At 43.8% G+C, this 21,257-nt stretch overlaps 1 protein-coding gene across 4 annotated transcripts in view; it reads left to right on the top strand.

The window, feature by feature from the left end:
* NALCN (sodium leak channel, non-selective) overlaps positions 1-21,257 on the top strand; it is an 871,910-nt gene that overhangs the window by 399,296 nt on the left and 451,357 nt on the right. For all 4 annotated transcript variants that reach the window (XM_073569511.1, XM_073569510.1, XM_073569508.1 and 1 more), the window contains 2 exons: positions 4,072-4,203; positions 19,779-19,946. In XM_073569511.1, coding sequence (XP_073425612.1) covers positions 4,072-4,203; positions 19,779-19,946 — 300 coding nt within the window. The remainder of the gene's footprint in view (positions 1-4,071; positions 4,204-19,778; positions 19,947-21,257) is intronic.

Genomic DNA, 21,257 nt, shown 5'->3' with positions numbered 1-21,257 from the left:
TTCCTTTTATCATCTGTTTGCACACACTTCATGTGCTCAATAACATTTTAAATCTGATAAATAAAGAAATGCACCGCGTAATACTGGGAAATGGAAAAAAAAACGGTTACCGGTTACTCACTTGATATGTGAAGGATCTCGTGGTAGGAGATGTATGGCGGTATCCGAGATTATTCACACTGTCACAGATGTATGTTATATCCCGTACGTATGCAAAAGCTGCTGGGTAGATAATATAGAGTTAGATAGGGATAAGCCCGTTTGTATATTTACAGAAAAATGGACTAAACTTAAATTACTCACATGAGTAAGCCAAAACAATGTGAGATCCTACAGAAAAATGGACTAAACTTAAATTACTCACATGAGTAAGCCAAAACAATGTGAGATCCTTGCTGTGACCACAGATGTTGCTGAGGCCGCAAAATTGGCTTGCTTAGACAGCAAACTTAATATATTCGCAGATTAGAATTCTGATGCAAGAATGCAGAGATTAAAATATATATTTAAATAGAGCAGAAAAAAAGAGAAATTTGTGAATACTTGGATGGCAAATAGAAACAGTTTCATGTGAAAAGTATATGGTACTCCTGTATATATGCTAGCAACAGTAACTTACATTGATCATTACCCTCAATAGTTACTCTGCATGTAATGGTATATACAATGCTTTCAAGGCATACAAAAATGTCAACAAATTACAGATGAAGGAGATAATACATGACAATATAAAAACTAGCAGTACCCAGATACATATTTTACTAGTGAATTAAACTGTATGGAGAAGCACATCCAGCTCTGGCAAAAAATACGGTATATACTTGTGTATAAGCCGACCCCTATTTTTGCCATAAAAAACTGGGAAAACTTATTGACTCACGTATAAGCCTAGGGTGGAAAATGCAGCAGCTGCTGGTAAATTTCAAAAATAAAAATAGATACCAATAAAAGTAAAATTAATTGAGATCTCACTAGGTTAAATGTTTTTGAATATCCATATTGAATCAGGAGCGCCATATAATGCTCCATACAGTTCATGATGCCCCATAAGATGCTCCATAGAATAATATGCCCCATAAAATGCTCCGTACATTATCCCCCCATAAGATGCTCCATACATTATGCCCCCATAAGATGCTCCATACATTATGCCCTGTGGTGTAGTAACCACTGTGTCCACTAGGGGGCGCTGTGTGGATGTCCCAAGAGAACGGATGAGTGGCAGAATCCTGAAGGATGGTTATGTATCTCAAGGTGGGTGGCCTTGAGATGGAGACTTAGGTAGGCGTATTGATCAGCAATGATATTGCTGAGGTGTTGCTTCAAAGTGTAAGGGAGAAGTCTCCAGGTAACTAGAGAGAAGGGCGGGTTCTGGTTACCTACAAACCCACCCAGAGCTGTGTCTGAAAACGCCTGTAGTAAAAGGCTATGTGAGTGTGTGAAGGACCTGTGATGAGGTCATAGTCACGTGACCCGGTGGGCGTGGCTATAGACCATATAATGTGGCCAGGGTAGGTAACATGTGGTGAATGCAGGGACCTGGTTGGTCCAGAGCGGAAGGTCTCATGTGCAGGATTGTCTCCTGGCTAACAGCCGGTGTGTGGCTGTGTGTAATGGCTGCCAGAGCCTGAAAGGTCCCTGGAGGGATATGGACGTCTGCAGCATGAGTGACGGAACCATGTGGAGACCCTGACGTGGGTGAAATAAATGAGGCTAAGAGAGCCTGTATGTTGGACATTGAGCAACCTGTGTGAACACTGGGTTTACAGAGGGAAGCTATAATGGACGCTCTGCTGTTTATGACCTGACCTGAACTTCACAGCCAGAGGATGTGGAGGACAGAGTGGCCGCAGCAGTGGATCGGGGACAGGTGAATATCGCATATACCTACCCCCCTCCTAGCGTGGTCTCTGCAGCCCTGCTTCTCCCACATTCTCCGGGAGCTATTCCTTCCTTCAGCAGTCACGTGGTACTGCTCATTGAAGTCATGAATATGCGTGACTGCTGAAGGAGGGTTCCTGAGACCGTGGGAGAAGCGGGGGGGCTGAACAGACCGCACCAGGGGGGGTAAGTATGATCTGACACCCCCGCTCCCCCTCCTCCACCAACCCCCGGTATATGACTTGTGTATAAGCCGAGAGGGGGACTTTCAGCCCCAAAAAATGGGCTGAAAATCTCGGCTTATACCCGAGTATATACGGCAAGAGACCACTTTCAAATGTTCAGTTTGTCTGATTTTTCTCTTTATGGGTATATTTTTGAGTAAAATGTAAATTGTTCTTTTAGTCTATAAACTTCTGACATGTCTCTGAATTTCCAAGCAATACATTTTTCTATTTTTCTCTGACAAAAAAATGGTTAAAATTAAAAAAAAAAAAACCAGTGCTTTCAGACCTCAAATAATGCAAAGAAAACAAGATCATAATCATTTAGAAACAACAATACTAATTTTTAACTCAGGAAGAGTTCTAAAATCAATATTTTGTGGAATAACCATGATTTTTAAAAACAGCTTTCATGCATCTTGGCATGCTTTCCACCAGTCTTTTACACTGCTTCTGGCTCAAACATCTAAGCAGCTCTTTTTTGATGGCTTGTGACTATCCATCATCCTCTTGATAACATTCCAGAGGTTTTCAATGGGGTTCAGGTCTGGAGACTGGGCTGCCCATAAGAGGGTTTTGATGTGGTGGTCTCTTAATTTTTTACAGAGCTGTATGTAAGTGCATCAGATAATCTAAACATTTATGCTGTATCAGTCAGTCCTTCACACTAGAAGTCCAAAGAAATTCCAAGTCCTTCATTTACTAATAAAGCAAATTGTAATATGTTTGGATAAAGAAAACCTGCAACAATTTCAAGATTAATGACAAAGATTGATGAGTACTGATGGTGTTAAAAAATGATTCCTGTAACTATTTATACGTATGAGGATTATCCTCATCGAGTCTTTCATATAATGATATGTAATAAAATAATTTATTACAAAGATTATTTTAGCAAAATGTAATTCAATTGAAAATAATAATATTAACAAAAAGATTAGTTGTAAGTCTTGGTTCAACATTTAGTGGTCAAAAATGTCAACTTGTCCAAACTTGGATCGTGTGTTACTTATGTATTTTGGAATATTTCCTGAAGCTTGGTTCAGGTCAGATACATTTTCTTAGGTTGGCGTGTCCTTTGAATCGCACTCGGTGTGAGTCATTGTTAATCTCTTTCTTTTTGTGCACAATCTGGGTCAGTGGGTTGAATGACATAGAACCTTAGATGCTGTAAATGAAAATTTTTATTTTCGCAATGTTAACTCACATTAGTTCATTCTACTATGTGTGAACTCTCAGGCCTCTACCTTCCAGGAATGTTAGCTAGGAACCATTTTATTTATCGTCACAAGTCAGTGACACTAGTTATGCTCTGAGCATTTTTCCTATACCTGTAACTGAACTGATAGCACTAGTAAGATTATGGACTAGCACTAGTAATGTCCACCTCTTCCCGTATTATATTAGCTTTAGGATGCCTCTGACATTGACATATGTGGAATTCATGCTGCATCCGCATCTCTATATCCAGATTCACAAATTACATCGGATGTGAAATGTTTTCTTATGTGCAAATATAAAAACGTCATACGCGATGCAGTACAAACAAGTATTGTAATTAATGTGCTATATTTAATACATTTCCCTTTAATGTAACGCGGATAATGCTTTGCTTTGCCCTGTTTGGAATTAACAATGCTTTTACTCTGAGAAAATGATCAATTCAGTTCACCAGATAAAGGATTTCTTGAATTCTCTTCCCCATTAAACCTGTCCTTTCCTCTTACACAAGCACGCTTGATGTACAGTTAAAAGCCATGCTGATTGCAATTTGCATGAATACCATATACCATTTGTAAAATTACTGCTGATTGTTACATATTTATAACCAGAGACAGCTCTTCATTTATGGCATACCAGCAAAATGTGATCATTCCTTTTCTGAGTTTAATGTGAGGGGGGAAATGTGGAATCCGAGAGGTACTCCTGAGTAATGTTTCCATGTCTTGTGTTTGTCCATGTGCAGAAAATGATGAGATCGTCCATTTTCCACATGTTTATACTAAGCATGGTCGCAGTGGATGTAATTGTCGCTGCCAGCAACTACTACAAAGGGGACAATTTTAAAAGACAATACGATGAGTTCTATCTTGCTGAGGTGGGTATGCAATTTGGAATTTCTTGCAGTTATGTAGTTACCATTCAATATACTGTAACTTATTCATTCTAGATGTTCAGCAACATATTCCCAACATGTTCAAATTCTTTAGTCTGACAATAAATACAGGCTGTCAGCCAATAATCCGGAAGCTAGATTCCTGTTCGAAAATGTCAGTGGTAATGAGCTAATGCTTGAGTGGACCCTCTGTAGGCAATCCATGATGGTTGCTAAGCTGCTTATCATCAAGAGTGCAACCAACAGGAACACTTATATAACATTTCTTAAATGGCACATCTTCTATGAACATGGTTATATTAAACATAATTAGTAGAGAACCTCATTTTATTGCCTAATTTCTTTCAAAGATTTGTCACCACTAGAGTTGAGCGACTTTTGGTTTTTTAGGGTCGCGTTTCGTTTCGTGAAACCCGACTTTTCCAAAAGTCGGGTCGAGCAAGATCGTCCGATTATAGGGAAAAGTCGGGGTCGTCCCGAAACACGAAACCCAATGTAAGTCAATGGGGAATAAAAGTCGGCAGTGAGAGGAGGATAGGAAACACACCTACAGTGCCCATTTGAATGCCAAAAGCATCAATTCTTCTTACTTAAGCTTGTCAACCTTAATTAACTTCATAATACAAGTTACGCACTGAAAAATGGGGGTTATTTGGCTAAAGTTGTGGGGGGGGAGGGCTGGCTGCAGGTTTTCATGTGCCCTGGGCGAAAGAGCTCCCCTTTAACACATACCACAACTCATCATGCTCCGATACGGCAGAGAAATAGCGGTATAGTACAATGAAAAATACCTCACTTTTTACATCTCATGACGAGGCCCATCTATTTCTCCATACAAAATCATTGGTCCCATATAATGTTTGAAACAGTATATGATGAGCTCCACATAATGCTACAGTATATGTTGGTCCCCATGGATGAAGCTCCACTGTCTTATGGGCCCAAATAATGCTCCAAACATAATGGGCCCCATTTCTAATGCTCTAGTGTATAATGGGCCCTGTAAATGCTTCTCCAGTGTCTGATGTCCACCTTTGTAATGTTCCAGTGTATGGTGGGCCCCATCTATCATTCTCCAGAGTATAGTGCTCCCCAAAAATTGCTGTCCCAACATTGAAAACAATCAAATAAGTCTCCTCGCTAGGGAATCGCTGTACTTGTCTGGACTCCTCGTCGTCCCCATCTTCCATCTCACTGCACAGTATTTCAACTTTGCAAGTGCTGTGATCCTGAGCAAGCAGGGGGGCCCACTCGTTGGCGACGGCACTGGCATAGGGCCCCTGATAGTACGGTGGTGTGTCTGATGGTGGGTGGGCCGAACCTGCACTTTCATCTGCAGCTTCCTCTTTGTCACCGTGTAAGATGGAACTGTATATGGGAAGGGTAACCTGAGTTTCATCAGGGTCAGATTCAGGTCGTGTAGCGTGCGAGGGGAATGTAGTGGTCTGGGTCAATGTACCAGCAGATTCATCGAGCAGTGGCTGGGCATCAGTGCACTTGTGTCGCCCCCAGGAGTACGGTCCCCACACATGCTTGGGAGCAACGAACGATCTCTCTAGCAGGTTAACTGATTGGGCGGCGTTATTCCCACGAGTCATGACCCTCCAAACAGCGTTCATGAAGGCAAAGTGTTTGTTTTACGTGGGCAGTATGGTTGCAAAGCTGAACCTTAAAGGAATGTCCAGAAGGGCACCACCAGGAGTGGAGCCTACGGTTAAATTCGACTCCACCTGGGAAACCTCAACCATGCCAGCTACAGAACAGATGCACACATTGCAAGCTTAATTCCGTTAACGAACAAGACTCCGTTATGCCCCGCGGTCCGAGTCCGGCTTACTAGAGGGACACGTGAGGCTCTGGCACATGAGATTGCCCAATAACTGGTGTGTCATGCCCTTACATGTCCGTGGCTGCATGTGCGCTACACTGAAAAGGCCAGCGTTTGTCGCTTACAGGTGCAGATAACCCGCTGAACAACGTTAGTGATGGGGATCACTGATTACAATTATTACCCGCGAACAATGATTTCCCAGTAAGTGCAGGTCAACCGCAGTTCCGGAATTAGGCCTAACTGTCATTCCTGAAAAAATGAAAAACTTACGTGTGCAAACCACAGGTCCTGTAGCTTGCTTAATAGCTCGCCAGCCGTTCTCACGCCCAGTATGGATTACACGTGATTGCACAAAGGTGAGAAAGGGTACCGTATCTCCAGATAACATGTATGGATAGCGTACACATTCAAAATATATGTCTATACATCAGGAGGCAGGCTCAGACGGTGTTAGGCCCAGTATGGATTGCACGTGATTGCACAAAGGTTAGAAAGGGTACCGTATCCCCGGATAACATGTATGGATAGCGTACACATTCAAAATATATGTCTATACATCAGGAGGCAGGCTCAGACGGTGTTAGGCCCAGTATGGATTGCACGTGATTGCACAAAGGTTAGAAAGGGTACCGTATCCCCAGATAACATGTATGGATAGCATACACATTCAAAATATATGTCTATACATCAGGAGGCAGGAAGACGGTGTTAGGCCCAGTATGGATTGCACGTGATTGCACAAAGGTTAGAAAGGGTACCGTTTCCCCGGATAACATGTATGGATAGCGTACACATTCAAAATATATGTCTATACAGCATGAGGCAGGCTCAGACGGTGTTAGGCCCAGTATGGATTGCACGTGATTGCACAAAGGTTAGAAAGGGTACCGTATCCCCAGATAACATGGATGGATAGCGTACACATTCAAAATATATGTCTATACATCAGGAGGCAGGCTCAGACGGTGTCAGGCACAGTATGGATTTGACGGCCCAGACTACACAGCGGAGGAGCAGGGAGAGGTAAAGATTGCAAATGCTGGGGCCCTGCCCAAGCAAGGGGGGCCCACTCGTGGGCGTCGGTACTGGCACTGGGCCCCTCATAGTACGGCGGTGTGTCTGACGGCGGGTGTGCACCACCACCGTCAGAGACACTTGATTGCACTATGAAGGACCCTGTGCCAGTGCCCGCGCCCAAGAGTCGGCCTACCCACCTGTCCAGGGCAACGGCACTCGCACGGTGTCGTGCGCTAGGTGGTGACCCCGGCCATGGGGGGGAGGCAGCACAGTTAGGGAGTTTAAGAAAGTGGCATATGTTGATGTTGGACATTCAGCTGATGCAAAAGGTGAAATAGGTCAAGTCTCAGGAAGAGGTGGACCAAAGCAAGCCATTTTTCTGTCACCCTATGTGTCATCAGGGGAAGGTGGGACAAAATCCTTGGAAACCCATGCGTGGTTCATTTTAATGAAGGTTAGATCATCCACATTTTGGGTTGACAGACGGGTCCTTTTTTCTGTCAGGATTGATCCAGCTGCACTGAAGACTCTTTCCGATAGCACACTTGCAGCTGGGCAAGCGAGCTCCTGTAAGGCATATTGTGCCAATTCAGGCCAGGTGTCCAGTTTAGCGGCCCAATAGTCAAAGGGGAATGACCTGTGTGGGAGAACATCGATATGGGAGGAAAAGTAGTTTGTAACCATAGTTGACAACTGCTGTCTCCTGTCACTTTCCATCGATGCAGTATTACCAGTTGTGTGAGCGGTACTTGAAAAATCAGTCCACAACATTGTCATGAAACCCCTGTCTCCAACGCCACTTCTGCTGTGTGCACCACGAATACCTCTGCCAAGCTGCCCCCGGCCCGTACGGCTCGTGTGAGAACCATCACCGCTGCTGTGTGCTGGGAATGCCTCAAGCAACCGATTTGCCAGAGTTGCTTGTTTATTAGACAATATTAGGTCAAGGTTCTCCTGTGGCATGATGTTTTGTAATTTGCCTTTATAGCGTGGATCCAGGATGCTGGCCAACCAGTAGTCGTCATCGTTCATCATTTTGGCAATGCGTGGGTCCCTTTTTAGGATCTGCAAGGCATAATCTGACATGTGGGCCAATGTTCCCGGTGTCAATGATGCACTGCGAGTGCTGGTTGGAAGAGCACTTTCTGGCAAATCCACATCCCTCCAGTCACGCACAAACCCTGTACCAGACCTTGCCACGCCAACATTTTCACTTGCCCCACGAGATGCATCCTCCACCCCTAAGTAATCATCCCCATCATCCTCCTCCTCCTCCTCTTCTTCCTCCACCTCGTCCAGGAGAGGTCCCTGAGCAGACAATGGCTGAATGTCATCAAGGATTCCCTCCTCCTCTTCCTCCTCATCAACATTGGCTGCAGACGCCTGCTCCTTAAGGTGCGTCAAAGTTTGCATGAGCAGACGCATAAGTGGGATGCTCATGCTTAGGATGGCGTCGTCTGCGCTTACCAGCCGTGTGCATTCCTCAAAACACTGAAGGACTTTACAGAGGTCTTTCAGCTTCGACCACTGCACACCTGTCAACTCCATGTCTGCTCTCAAAGTGCCTGGCCGTGTATCCTCCCACAAATGCATTATGGCCTGCCTCTGCTCGCACAGCCGCTCCACCATGTGCAGGGTGGAGTTCCACCTTGTTGCAATGTCGATAGTGAGGCGGTGGTTGGGAAGGTGGAGCAATCGCTGCAGCTTCTGCATACGAACGGAGTGTACAGGCGACCGGCGGATGTGCGCGCACAGTCTTCGCACCTTCTGGAGCAGGGCTGTTAACTCCGGATAATTTTTGAGGAAGCACTGCACCACCAGGTTCAAGGTGTGAGCCAAGCAAGGTATATGGCTGAGTTTTGAAAGGGCTATGGCTGCCACAAAATTACGGCCGTTATCACTAACTACCTTGCCTGCCTCAAGATGTACACTGCCCAGCCATGACTCAGTTTGTCGCTTCAAGTACTCGGCCAGCACCTCGGCGGTGTGTCTGTTGCCCAAACACATCATCTGCAACACAGCCTGCTGACGCTTTCCACTAGCTGCTCGATAGGGGGACACATCGTGTGCAACAGTGGCAGCTGCAGATGGAGTGCTCGTACGACTGCGCTCTGTGGACGAGCTTTCGCTTCTGGAGAAGGAGTAGGAGGAGGGTCGAACGCCTACAGCCAACTGTTTCCTATACTGTGGGCTAGGCAGCACTGTCCCACCACCGCTGTCCCCTGTGGACCCTGCATCCACCACATTAACCCAGTGCGCAGTGATGGACACGTAACGGCCCTGGCCATGCCGACTGGACCATGCATCAGTTGTGAGGTGCACCTTTCCGCTCACTGACTGCTTGAGTGCATGGACAATGCGGTCTTTCACATGATGGTGGAGGGCTGGGATGGCTTTGCGAGAGAAGAAGTGGCGACTGGGTAGGTCATAGCGTGGTACTGCATAGGCCATGAGTTCGCGGAAAGCTGTGCTTTCCACCAACCGAAAGGGCATCATCTCAAACGAGATTAGTTTGGCAATGTGGGCGTTCAAACCCAGTGTACGCGGATGAGAGACTGAGTACTTTCTTGACCTACTCATAGTGTCTGGGAGGGTGAGCTGGACTTGAGAGCTGCATATGGTGGAAGTAGCGGTGGACAGGGCGGACTGAGAGAGGGTTGATGATGGTGATGGAGTTGGTGTTCTTTCTGATGGCCTAGAATCAGTCTTTCGTTGATGTAACAGTGGGATTCCCTGACTGCTGTGGCCTTACAACGACACCTCAACATTTGCTGCTGTGCTAACCGGTGGGCTTACAGTGGGGGAAACAATGTAGCGTTGCTGACTACCTTCGTTGTGATCAGTTGCACATGTGGCACTTGAGGTTTGGTGTTGTGTCCACGCTTGCAAGTGCATGCTGGTTAAATGTCTAAGCATGCAACTGGTATTCAAATTTTTCAGATTTTTCCCTCGGCTAAAGGTCTTTGCGCACTTCTTACAGATAACTTTGGCCTGATCATGAGGATTTTGGTCAAAAAAGTGCCACACTGCACTCTTCCTACTTTGGCAGACATTTTGCGGCCTAGCACGCTGTGATCTTTTGACCCTCTGGACAAGCTGTCCAGCAACTCTTTTGATGTTTGGAACCTGTCTTTGGAGTGCTCCGGGCCTGCCAGATAACAGCTGTTGCGATGTCGATGTCTGCTGTGGATGCTCCTCATCTGAGCTATTGGAAGCAGCACCCTCTTCCCCCAATGGATGCCAATCTGGGTCAACAACTGGGTCATCCATCACCTCCTCTTCTATGTCATGTGCACCTTCCTCTGTGTCACCGTGTATGGTGGTATAGTGTGCGGGAAGGGGCACCTGAGTCTCATCAGGGTCAGAATCTGGCTCTGTACACTGCGAGGACAATGTAGTGCTCTGAGTGAATGTACCAGCAGAATCATCCATCAGTGGCTGTGCATCAATGCACTCCATGTCAGATTCATCTTGGCCTGGGTAATTCACCATTTGACTTGATAATCCAGGCATGGTATGTGAAAACAGCTCCATGGAGTAATCAGTAGTATGGCCTGTGTCATCCTTCAATCTTGGTTGGGGTGAAGGACACAAGGAAAGGTGTGGTTCATGAACATGAGCCTCCAATGACGACTCAGTGCTTTTACTTTTTACAACTGAAGAAGAGGAGGCGATAGAGCTGGAGGCTGAGTCAGCAATGTAAGACAAAACTTTTTCCTGATGCTCTGGCTTTAAAAGCGGTTTGCCAACTCCTAGAAAACTAAGCGTTCGAGGCCTTATGTAGCCAGACGATGACGCAGGCTCAACACCTCCTGCATTCGGTCCTATTTTGCTCTTGCCACTACCATCAGATCCACCACCAACACCATCATTACCAGCTGCCAACCCCCGCCCAATTCCACGGCCTCTTCCACCAGCCTTCCTCATTTTTGGTAGAAATGTAGACAAAATCCAACAAACTATATAGTAATGTAAAACAAGGTACAAGGTGTCTATAGGACAGGGGAGATTTTGAATTTCTGCAGACACTTGTGGACACTGGACACTTTTGGATTGTGTGAGGCCCACTGATATCTGAGCGCTATGTCACAGGCTCGATGGCACAGCTGTGACAAAAGTGACGAGAGGATAAGGGAGATTTTGAATTTCTGCAGACACTTGTGGACACTGGACACTTTTGGATTGTGTGAGGGCCACTGATATCTGAGCGCTATGTCACAGGCTCGATGGCACAGCTGTGACAAAAGTGACGAGAGGATAAGGGAGATTTTGAATTTCTGCAGACACTTGTGGACACTGGACACTTTTGGATTGTGTGAGGCCCACTGATATCTGAGCGCTATGTCACAGGCTCGATGGCACAGCTGTGACAAAATGATGAGAGGATAAGGGAGATTTTGAATTTCTGCAGACACTTGTGGACACTGGACACTTTTGGATTGTGTGAGGCCCACTGATATCTGAGCGCTATGTCACAGGCTCGATGGCACAGCTGTGACAAAAGTGACGAGAGGATAAGGGAGATTTTGAATTTCTGCACACACTTGTGGACACTGGACACTTTTGGATTGTGTGAGACCCAATGAATATCTGAGCGCTATGTGACAGGCTCGATGGCACAGCTGTGACCAAAGTGACTAGAGGATAAGGGAGATTTTGAATTTCTGCACACACTTGTGGACACTGGACACTTTTGGATTGTGTGAGGCCCAATGAATATCTGAGTGCTATGTGACAGGCTCGATGGCACAGCTGTGACCAAAGTGACTAGAGGATAAGGGAGATTTTGAATTTCTGCACACATTTGTGGACACTGGACACTTTTGGATTGTGTGAGGCCCAATGAATATCTGAGCACTATGTGACAGGCTCGATGGCACAGCTGTGACCAAAGTGACTAGAGGATAAGGGAGATTTTGAATTTCTGCAGACACTTGTGGACACTGGACACTTTTGGATTGTGTGAGGCCCACTGATATCTGAGCGCTATGTCACAGGCTCGATGGCACAGCTGTGACAAAAGTGACGAGAGGATAAGGGAGATTTTGAATTTCTGCACACACTTGTGGACACTGGACACTTTTGGATTGTGTGAGACCCAATGAATATCTGAGCGCTATGTGACAGGCTCGATGGCACAGCTGTGACCAAAGTGACTAGAGGATAAGGGAGATTTTGAATTTCTGCACACACTTGTGGACACTGGACACTTTTGGATTGTGTGAGGCCCAATGAATATCTGAGCGCTATGTGACAGGCTCGATGGCACAGCTGTGACCAAAGTGACTAGAGGATAAGGGAGATTTTGAATTTCTGCACACACTTGTGGACACTGGACACTTTTGGATTGTGTGAGGCCCAATGAATATCTGAGCGCTATGTGACAGGCTCGATGGCACAGCTGTGACCAAAGTGACTAGAGGATAAGGGAGATTTTGAATTTCTGCAGACACTTGTGGACACTGGACACTTTTGGATTGTGTGAGGGCCACTGATATCTGAGCGCTATGTCACAGGCTCGATGGCACAGCTGTGACAAAAGTGACGAGAGGATAAGGGAGATTTTGAATTTCTGCACACACTTGTGGACACTGGACACTTTTGGATTGTGTGAGGCCCACTGATATCTGAGCGCTATGTCACAGGCTCGATGGCACAGCTGTGACAAAAGTGACTAGAGGATAAGGGAGATTGGATTGCTTTTAAAAAAGCAGTTTGCAGAGCAGTGGGTAAACAGCAATGCCAGCCTGTCAGGAAGCCTTAAAAGGCAGCCCAACAACCAACACCACTGATACACCACAATATAGCCTCCCCTTGCACTGCACACACAGTGACTGGTGTGTTGTGCAGGCCAAATCGCTAGCAGCAGAAGCAGTTTTTTTTTCTTCTCAGCAGGACAAAAAAAAAAAATTGGGATTGCTTTTAAAAAAGCAGTTTGCGGAGCAGTGGGTAAACAGCAATGCAGGAATGTCAGGAAGCCTTAGAAGGCAGCCCAACAACCAACACCACTGATACACCACTATATAGCCTCCCCTTGCACTGCACACACAGTGACTGGTGTGTTGTGCAGGCCAAATCGCTAGCAGCAGAAGCAGTTTTTTTGTCTTCTTCCCTGCCTAACGCTCTCCCTACAGAATCAGCAGCAACCTCTCCCTATACTGAGATCGACAGAAGTAAGATGGCGGTCGGCGTGCACGCCCTTTTATACCCCCTGTGACGCCCACCAAAGCAAGCCAATCACTTGCATGCCCTTCTGAAAGATGGTGGTGACCCCTGCCTATGTCATCATGTTGCCCACAGTGTCCGTGGATCCTGATTGGCTGAAAAAGAGTGCAAAACAAACTTTTGAAACGCGACTTTGGCGCGTAAGTCGCCGACCTCGTGGCCGACCTCATCCTAGGATCGGGTTTCGTTTCATGAAACCCGACTTTGCCAAAAGTCGGCGACTTTTGAAATTTTTCGACCCGTTTCGCTCAACTCTAGTCACCACATAAGTACTTCATGCATGAACATTCTCTATGTGATGTGGATGCTTTCCCTATGTAATAGTCATTTAAATCTGCCTAAAACTATGTCCTGTTTTTATGTAACCTAATTTAGCTTCCTGAACTCAATATGTTTAAAGGAGTATTATTATTATTACATAAAATAAGCAAATTTGCAATTGACTTGCTTTTATATCTGTTGTCATTTTCCTGCAAGGAGAGCTGTTATTGTTCTAAGTGTACAGTTTGTTTCCATGGAGTTCAGCAATTCTGTGCCTACCCAGACCCTAGCCAACAGTGTGTAGTAGCTGCATTCCAAGAGAGGCGTTAACTCTTAATACCCTAGCCACTCTCTCCAACTCATTGATTTCTATAGTGCAGTTAGCTGCTCACCTCCCTCTTAGCTACTGTTATAAGTCTTGCAAATTCACTAGTCACAAGTATCCACTTCTCCCAGAACAGGTTTCTTCGATTAATCAACTTTATTAGGTTGACATTGAATGGACAGTGCAGAAATACATTCTTAAACGTAAACAGAAATATAACTTGATCGCGAACATGTAGTTATTAATAACATGTAATTTATAGTAAATTAGATTCAGTAACAAGATTTACCACAAGGATTGGAACGCCTTCTATTCATTAAAGCTGGTTGTTAATGTCGTTACAATCAAATAGAGAAAGTTTATGAAACATCAACAGCAAGTCCCCACTGTGATTACTCATGAAATGCATAAAAACACAGTTTCAGGTAGGAAAGAAGAGAGAAGTAAGAGGAAAAGAAAGAGAGAAGAGAGAAGAAGAAGAGAAATAAATGAAAAAAAGGGGGGGAGGAAAAAATTATCTGTGGCAGGAATCAGGGAATTTGAATCTTTCCATCAAGCAGACCCACACCTCCAAACAGGCAAGAAAAGGAAGCAAAGTCTTTATTGATTGGTTCTATGTGGGTGGAGTGAGTTAAAATTAGTTTAGCTGTGCTGTGAAGGTGTGTATTCTAGTCATGGGTGGGTAATTAAGATCCAGATAGTCACATATCTAGTTCTGGAGGTTCCCTAAATGCGATCCAGGGAGCCCAAGTGTTGTAGGCTTTGTCAGGAGCTCCCTTACTTGATCTATCATTTGTTCCATTCTATAGATGTCATTGAGTTCCGCAACAAATCTAGAACGTGAAAGCAATTTCTCTTGTTTCCATAGCCGAGGAATCAAATTCTTGGTGGCAGTGCCAGAACAGGTTTCTTAATCAGGGTGGGCTATCACTGTCCTGATCCCTGTGCCTGTTCAAATGCCTTGTTTTTTCTATGTGTAAATGCAGTGATAGCAATGTACACCCCATAACAAACCACTGATAGCCAAATGTGTTATAGCAGAGCTTGTGCTTAGCTTTATTCCTCTAGCTCTACAGCTCTAGTACTTACCAGACCTGTCACTCAAAGAGGAGTGCCCACCCTGCCAGAAACGAGTAAGTGATGAGACCGGAAATCTGTGAGCTGCTCAAGAGACAACATGAGAATAACCCTTTAACAAAGAAGTGATGAAAAAACAATTTTATATTATAACTGTTATATAATGCTAATATGATAGAAATATTAACTCATGATATGGCCACACATTGATCAGATTTAAAGATCTTTAAATTATATATATCTGCACCAATCACAGGTCATGCTGAGAACATGCAATGAAGATATATACAGTGCCTTGTGAAAATATTCAGCCCCCTGGAACTTTTCAGTCTTTTCCCACATATCATGCTTCAAACATAAAGATAACAAATGTAAATTTTTGGTGAAGAATCAACAAGTGGAAAACAATTGTGATTTTGAACAAAATTTATTGGTTATTTTAAATTTTGGGGAAATTCAAAAACTGAAAATTGGAGCGTGCAATATTATTCGGCCCCTTTACTTTCAGTGCAGCAAACTCTCTCTAGAAGTCCATTGTGGATCTCTGAATGATCCAATGTTGTGCTGTCCTAAATGACTATTGATGATAAATATAATCCACCTGTGTGTAATCAAGTCTCCATATAAATGCACCTGCTCTGTGATAGTCTCAGGGTTCTGTTTGAAGCACAGAGAGCATCATGAAGACCAAGGAACACAACAGGCAGGTCTGTGATACTGTTGTTGAGAAGTTTAAAGCTGGATTTGGATACAAAATGATTTCCAAAACTTTAAACATCCCAAGGAGCACTGTGCAAGCGATCATTTTGAAATGGAAGGAGTATCAGACCACTGCAAATCTACCAAGACCCGGCCATCCCTCTAAACTTTAATCTCAAACAAGGAGAAGACTCATCAGAGATGCAGCCAAGTGGCCCATGATCACTCTGGATGAACTGCAGAGATCTACAGCTGAGGTGGGACAGTCTGTCCATAGGACAACAATCAGTCGTACCCTGCACAAATCTGGCCTTTATGGAAGAGTGGCAAAAAGAAAGCCATGTCTCAAAGATATCAATAAAAAGTGTAGTTTAAAAGTTTGCAACAAGCCACCTGGGAGACACAGCAAACATGTGGAAGAAGGTGCTCTGGTCAGATGAAACCAAAATCGAACTTTTTGGCAACAATGCCAAACTATATGTTTGGCGTAAAGGCAATACAGCTCATCACCCTGAACACACCCTCCCCACTGTCAAACATGGTGGTGGCAGCATCATGGTTTGGGCCTACTTTTCTTCAGCAGGGATAGGGAAGATGGTTAAAATTGATGGGAAGATGGATGGAGCCAAATACAGGACCATTCTTGAAGAAAACCTGTTGGAGTCTGCAAAAGACCTGAGACTGTGACGGAGATTTGTCTTCCAACAAGACAATGATCCCAAACATAAAGCAAAATCTACAATGGAATGTTACACAAATAAACGTATCCAGGTGTTAGAATGGCCAAATCAAAGTCCAGACCTGAATCCAATCGAGAATCTGTGGAAAGAGCTGAAAACTGTTGTTCACAAACGATCTCCATCAAACCTCACTGAGGTCGAGCTGTTTGCCAAGGAAGAATGGGCAAGAATTTCAGTCTCTCGATGTGCAAAACTGATAGAGACATACCCCAAGCGACTTGCAGCTGTAATATTAGGATTTATTTATACAGTTGTGGTCAAAAGTATTGACACCTCTGCAATTCTGTCAGATAATACTCAGTTTCTTCCTGAAAATGATTGCAAACACAAATTCTTTGTTATTATTATCTTCATTTAATTTGTCTTAAATGAAAAAACACAAAAAGAATTGTCCTAAAGCCAAATTGGATATAATTCCACACCAAACATAAAAAAGAGGGTAGACAAAAGTAATGGCACTGTTCGAAAAATCATGTGATGCTTCCCTAATTTGTGTAATTAACAGCACCTGTAGCTTACCTGTGACACCTAACAGGTGTTGGCAATAACTAAATCACACTTGCAGCCAGCTGACATGGATTAAAGTTGACTCAACCTCTGTCCTGTGTCCTTGTGTGTACCACATTGAGCATGGAGAAAAGAAAGAAGACCAAAGAACTGTCTGAGGACTTGAGAAACCACATTGTGAGGAAGCATGAGCAATCTCAAGGCTACAAGTCCACCTCCAAAGACCTGAATGTTCCTGTGTCTACTGTGCGCAGTGTCATCAAGAAGTTTAAAGCCCATGGCACTGTGGCTAACCTCCCTAGATATGGACGGAAAAGAAAAATTGACAAGAGATTTCAACGCAAGATTGTGCGGATGTTGGACAAAGAACCTCGACTAACATCCAAACAAGTTCAAGCTGCCCTGCAGTCCGAGGGTACAACAGTGTCAACCCGTACTATCTGTCGGCGTCTGAATGAAAAGGGACTGTATGGTAGGAGACCAAGGAAGACCCCACTTCTTACCCCGAGACATAAAAAAGCCAGGCTGGAGTTTGCCAAAACTTACCTGAAAAAGCCTAAAACATTTTGAAAGAATCTTCTCTGGTCAGATGAGACAAAAGTAGAGCTTTTTGGGCAAAGTCATCAACATAGAGTTTACAGGAGAAAAAAAGAGGCATTCAAAGAAAAAAACACGGTCCCTACAGTCAAACATGGTGGAGGTTCCCTGGTGTTTTGCAGTTGCTTTGCTGCCTCTGGCACTGGACTGCTTGACCGTGTGCATGGCATTATGAAGTCTGAAGACTACCAACAAATTTTGCAGCATAATGTAGGGCCCAGTGTGAGAAAGCTGGGTTTCCCTCAGAGGTCATGGGTCTTCCAGCAGGACAATGACCCAAAACACACTTCAAAAAGCACTAGAAAATGGTTTGAGAGAAAGCACTGGAGACTTCTAAGGTGGCCAGCAATGAGTCCAGACCTGAATCCCATAGAACACCTGTGGAGAGATCTAAAAATGGCAGTTTGGAGAAGGCACCCTTCAATTATCAGGGATCTGGAGCAGTTTGCCACAGAAGAATGGTCTAAAATTCCAGAAGAGCATTGTAAGAAACTCATTGATGGTTACCGGAAGCGGTTGGTCGCAGTTATTTTGGCTAAAGGTTGTGCAACAAAGTATTAGGCTGAGGGTGCCAATACTTTTGTCTGGCCCATTTTTGGAGTTTTGTGTGAAATGATCAATGTTTTGCTTTTTGCTTCATTCTCTTTTGTGCTTTTTCATTTAAGACAAATTAAATGAAGATAATAATACAAAAGAATTTGTGATTGCAATCATTTTCAGGAAGAAACTGAGTATTATCTGACAGAATTGCAGGGGTGTCAATACATAGATGTATGACCCTTAGTCATCTGAACAAAATCTCCACTTCCTTAGGACCCTATGGTAATCTTAGGTAAACTGAGACCCAGTAGAAAAGGCTTAGCTGTAAAGACTAAGAGCATCATCATACATAGTGTGTGCAGTGTCATTCCCTGTAGCCAAATGTCTTATTTGCGCTGCATGAAGATCTGATCAGTAATGACCAGCATTTTAGTATAACTTGCTGTTTAGCACTGTGACTTTTATCTCATACATGAGACTTTTCTTAAAATGACAAAGATAATCCGATGCAGAAACATATCCCAATGCAGAAAAATGTAACTTGACATCAAACTATGAAAACTCAAAATCTATTATTGTGTTAAGAGATGATGATCTGCATCTAGTTATCTTTCTTGTGTTTTAGTTTAAAGGAAATCTGTTGTCAGGATTGTATATCCAAAACTAATTGCATGTATGTAAAGGGTGCTTTTATGTTTATTACATGCTTACCTTGCTTGTAGAAAACAGTCTTGATATTTTAGAGAAATACATTGAATTTGAATGCTAATGAGCCACACCTGTAGCTTTCCCTACCAAGATCTCTTGACCTCTCTCCACTGGCGGACACAGGCAGAAGAGGGCCCCTGTGCAAGAACAATATATGGGCCCTTTGCAGTCGAATAGCTGATGATAAAGCACAATTAAACCTGTTTAACAGGAGGAAATGGGCCCTCTTACCTCTTGGGTCCTTGTGTGCTGTTACACAGGTGGCACCATTGATATGTCCACCCCTGTCTCTCTCCCTATTCCCTGCCTGATGCCCATGTCTTACGCCTGAGTAACAAGTGACTCTTATTTTAGTAAACTGCTTTCTCTACCAATATCTCTTTCCAGTACTGTTAGTGCCTGGGGGTGTCACTTGTGCATATCGCCTAACTGAGTCTTGTGATGTCACGTGGACCTTAAAGCGCATTCACCGCCACAGGCAATGACAGCTCTGGTCAGAAATCACTCAGACATAGGAGGCAGGCTGCGGGTGGGGAATAGGAAGAGATCTCATGAGAGCTGTGAGTGCAACAGCCAACCCTACTGCATATGCACCTCATTAACAATTTTAACTATTTATTTCTGTAAAACAGCAAAACTGTTTTCTACAAGCAAATTAAGGATTTAATAAACATTAAAACACCTTAACATACATGTCATTAGTTTAGAGTATAAAATCCTGAAGACAGGTTCCCTTTAAGAAAGGCTATATATGTAACAGTTCAGCACTGTTATTCCCTGTTGAGAAACTGTGAGTAATCAATTTAGATGACTGCAATGATCATATTGTGAATATAGAATGAAGTTCATTGGACTAGCAGTGGGATGTCCATACTGTAGTAGTTGGCTGAGAAATGCTAGAGTATTGGAAGACTCTATGTACATCATTATTTTCCATTTGTCCCTGGGAAACACTTGGGAATACAGTTCTCCAGCACTGAGTTTTGATGGGTAGACTATTGAGTAGTGATGTTTCTTGTTTCCTTCACAGGTGGCGTTTACTTTCCTTTTTGACCTGGAAGCTCTGCTGAAGATTTGGTGCTTAGGATTTACAGGCTACATTAGCTCTTCTCTTCACAAGTTTGAACTGCTTCTTGTAGTTGGAACAACTCTTCATATTTATCCAGTTCTCTATCACTCCCAGTTTACATACTTTCAGGTACATGTAAAAGCGTTGCACCTTGTTTTTATACATTTATTCTTAGGCCAAATCATTTGAAAGTTTTAAAACCACAACCCATGTCCACATGCCATGTAAGGAGGGGTGGGCAATTCATTTTCCCGAGGAGCCATGTGAGATACCTTGATTGTTTTGCAGGGCTTAACCAATAGACTAAACTTAGTTCTGCTCAATATTACTGTATTTGTATCATCAACATTTTACAACAACAGTAAGATTGAGTTTTAATATCACTTACATTTAATATGAATATAATATAATAAATAGTTTAATATTGAGAAGAATTATCATATTTTGCAGATTATAAGAGGCACTAGACCAGAAGACGCCTCCTAAATTTTGGAGAGGAAGATAGGGAAACATTGTTTTTAATAAAATAGTGGTACATCTGATAGTTTACGGTAGCTTCTCCGGGGGGGGGAAATGGGGCAGCTGCGGTGTAGAGTCTCAGGAGGCAGCGTTTCTGCTGCAGTAAGCTGGTGGAGGCAGCTAGAGTGGGGCGATGCTACAGGCTCCAGACTGGGAGGAGGGGGTGTTTGGCGGTGCCAGGCTGCTGCTGGCTCCTGGCTTTCAGAAAATATTGGTGCACCTCCCATTGTTTTCACTGAGATGGACTTCAGGAAAATGACCACGGGAGATGGCACCTGTGCAGATTGAGATCTTGGGAGTGGAGATTTTTCCAAAGTTCACAGCAGTGAAAATGATGGGAAATGCTGGGACTCCGCTGACTTTTTGTGAAAGCGCAGGTCCCGCCACAGCCTCCCACCACCAAACGTCCCCTCCTTTCAACCTGGGGCCTGCAGCATCTTCACACTCTTGCTGCCACTGCCAGCTTCCTGCAGCAGTGACCCTACCTCCTGGGACCATGCTTCACCGCAGCCACCCCCGTCAACAAGCTACATTCAGATTATAATACACACCCCCATATTCCTCTCAAATTTGGGGTGAAAAGTGCGTCTTATAATCCATAAAATAGAGTATAATCAACAGCTGCTACTGCTAATACATGTAATGATAGTGTTTATTGTAACATGTATTCCTACCTGTAGCAGTTAATCATAACCTTATAATTTTCTGCTTTTTATAAACTTGATAAAAAGCAGTAATTCATACTGCTCTATTATTCAGTGTTAAATATAGATAGTACAGTGTTAAACATAGATAATATAGACATACAGTAGATGTACTCTGATTTGCCCCGATCCATACTATGATCAGTCCAATGGCTTTGATATCTGCCCTGGTCCCTCTCTTTATTTATATATTAATTTGGCTCTCTTTATCCTACTC

This window comes from Dendrobates tinctorius, unplaced genomic scaffold (genome assembly GCF_039654945.1).
Source record: "Dendrobates tinctorius isolate UK_male_01 unplaced genomic scaffold, ASM3965494v1 ptg000026l, whole genome shotgun sequence".
Classification (NCBI taxonomy): Eukaryota; Metazoa; Chordata; class Amphibia; order Anura; family Dendrobatidae; genus Dendrobates; species Dendrobates tinctorius.
Note: the sequence above shows the minus strand (reverse complement) of the source record. Positions and strands in the feature narration are given on the sequence as shown.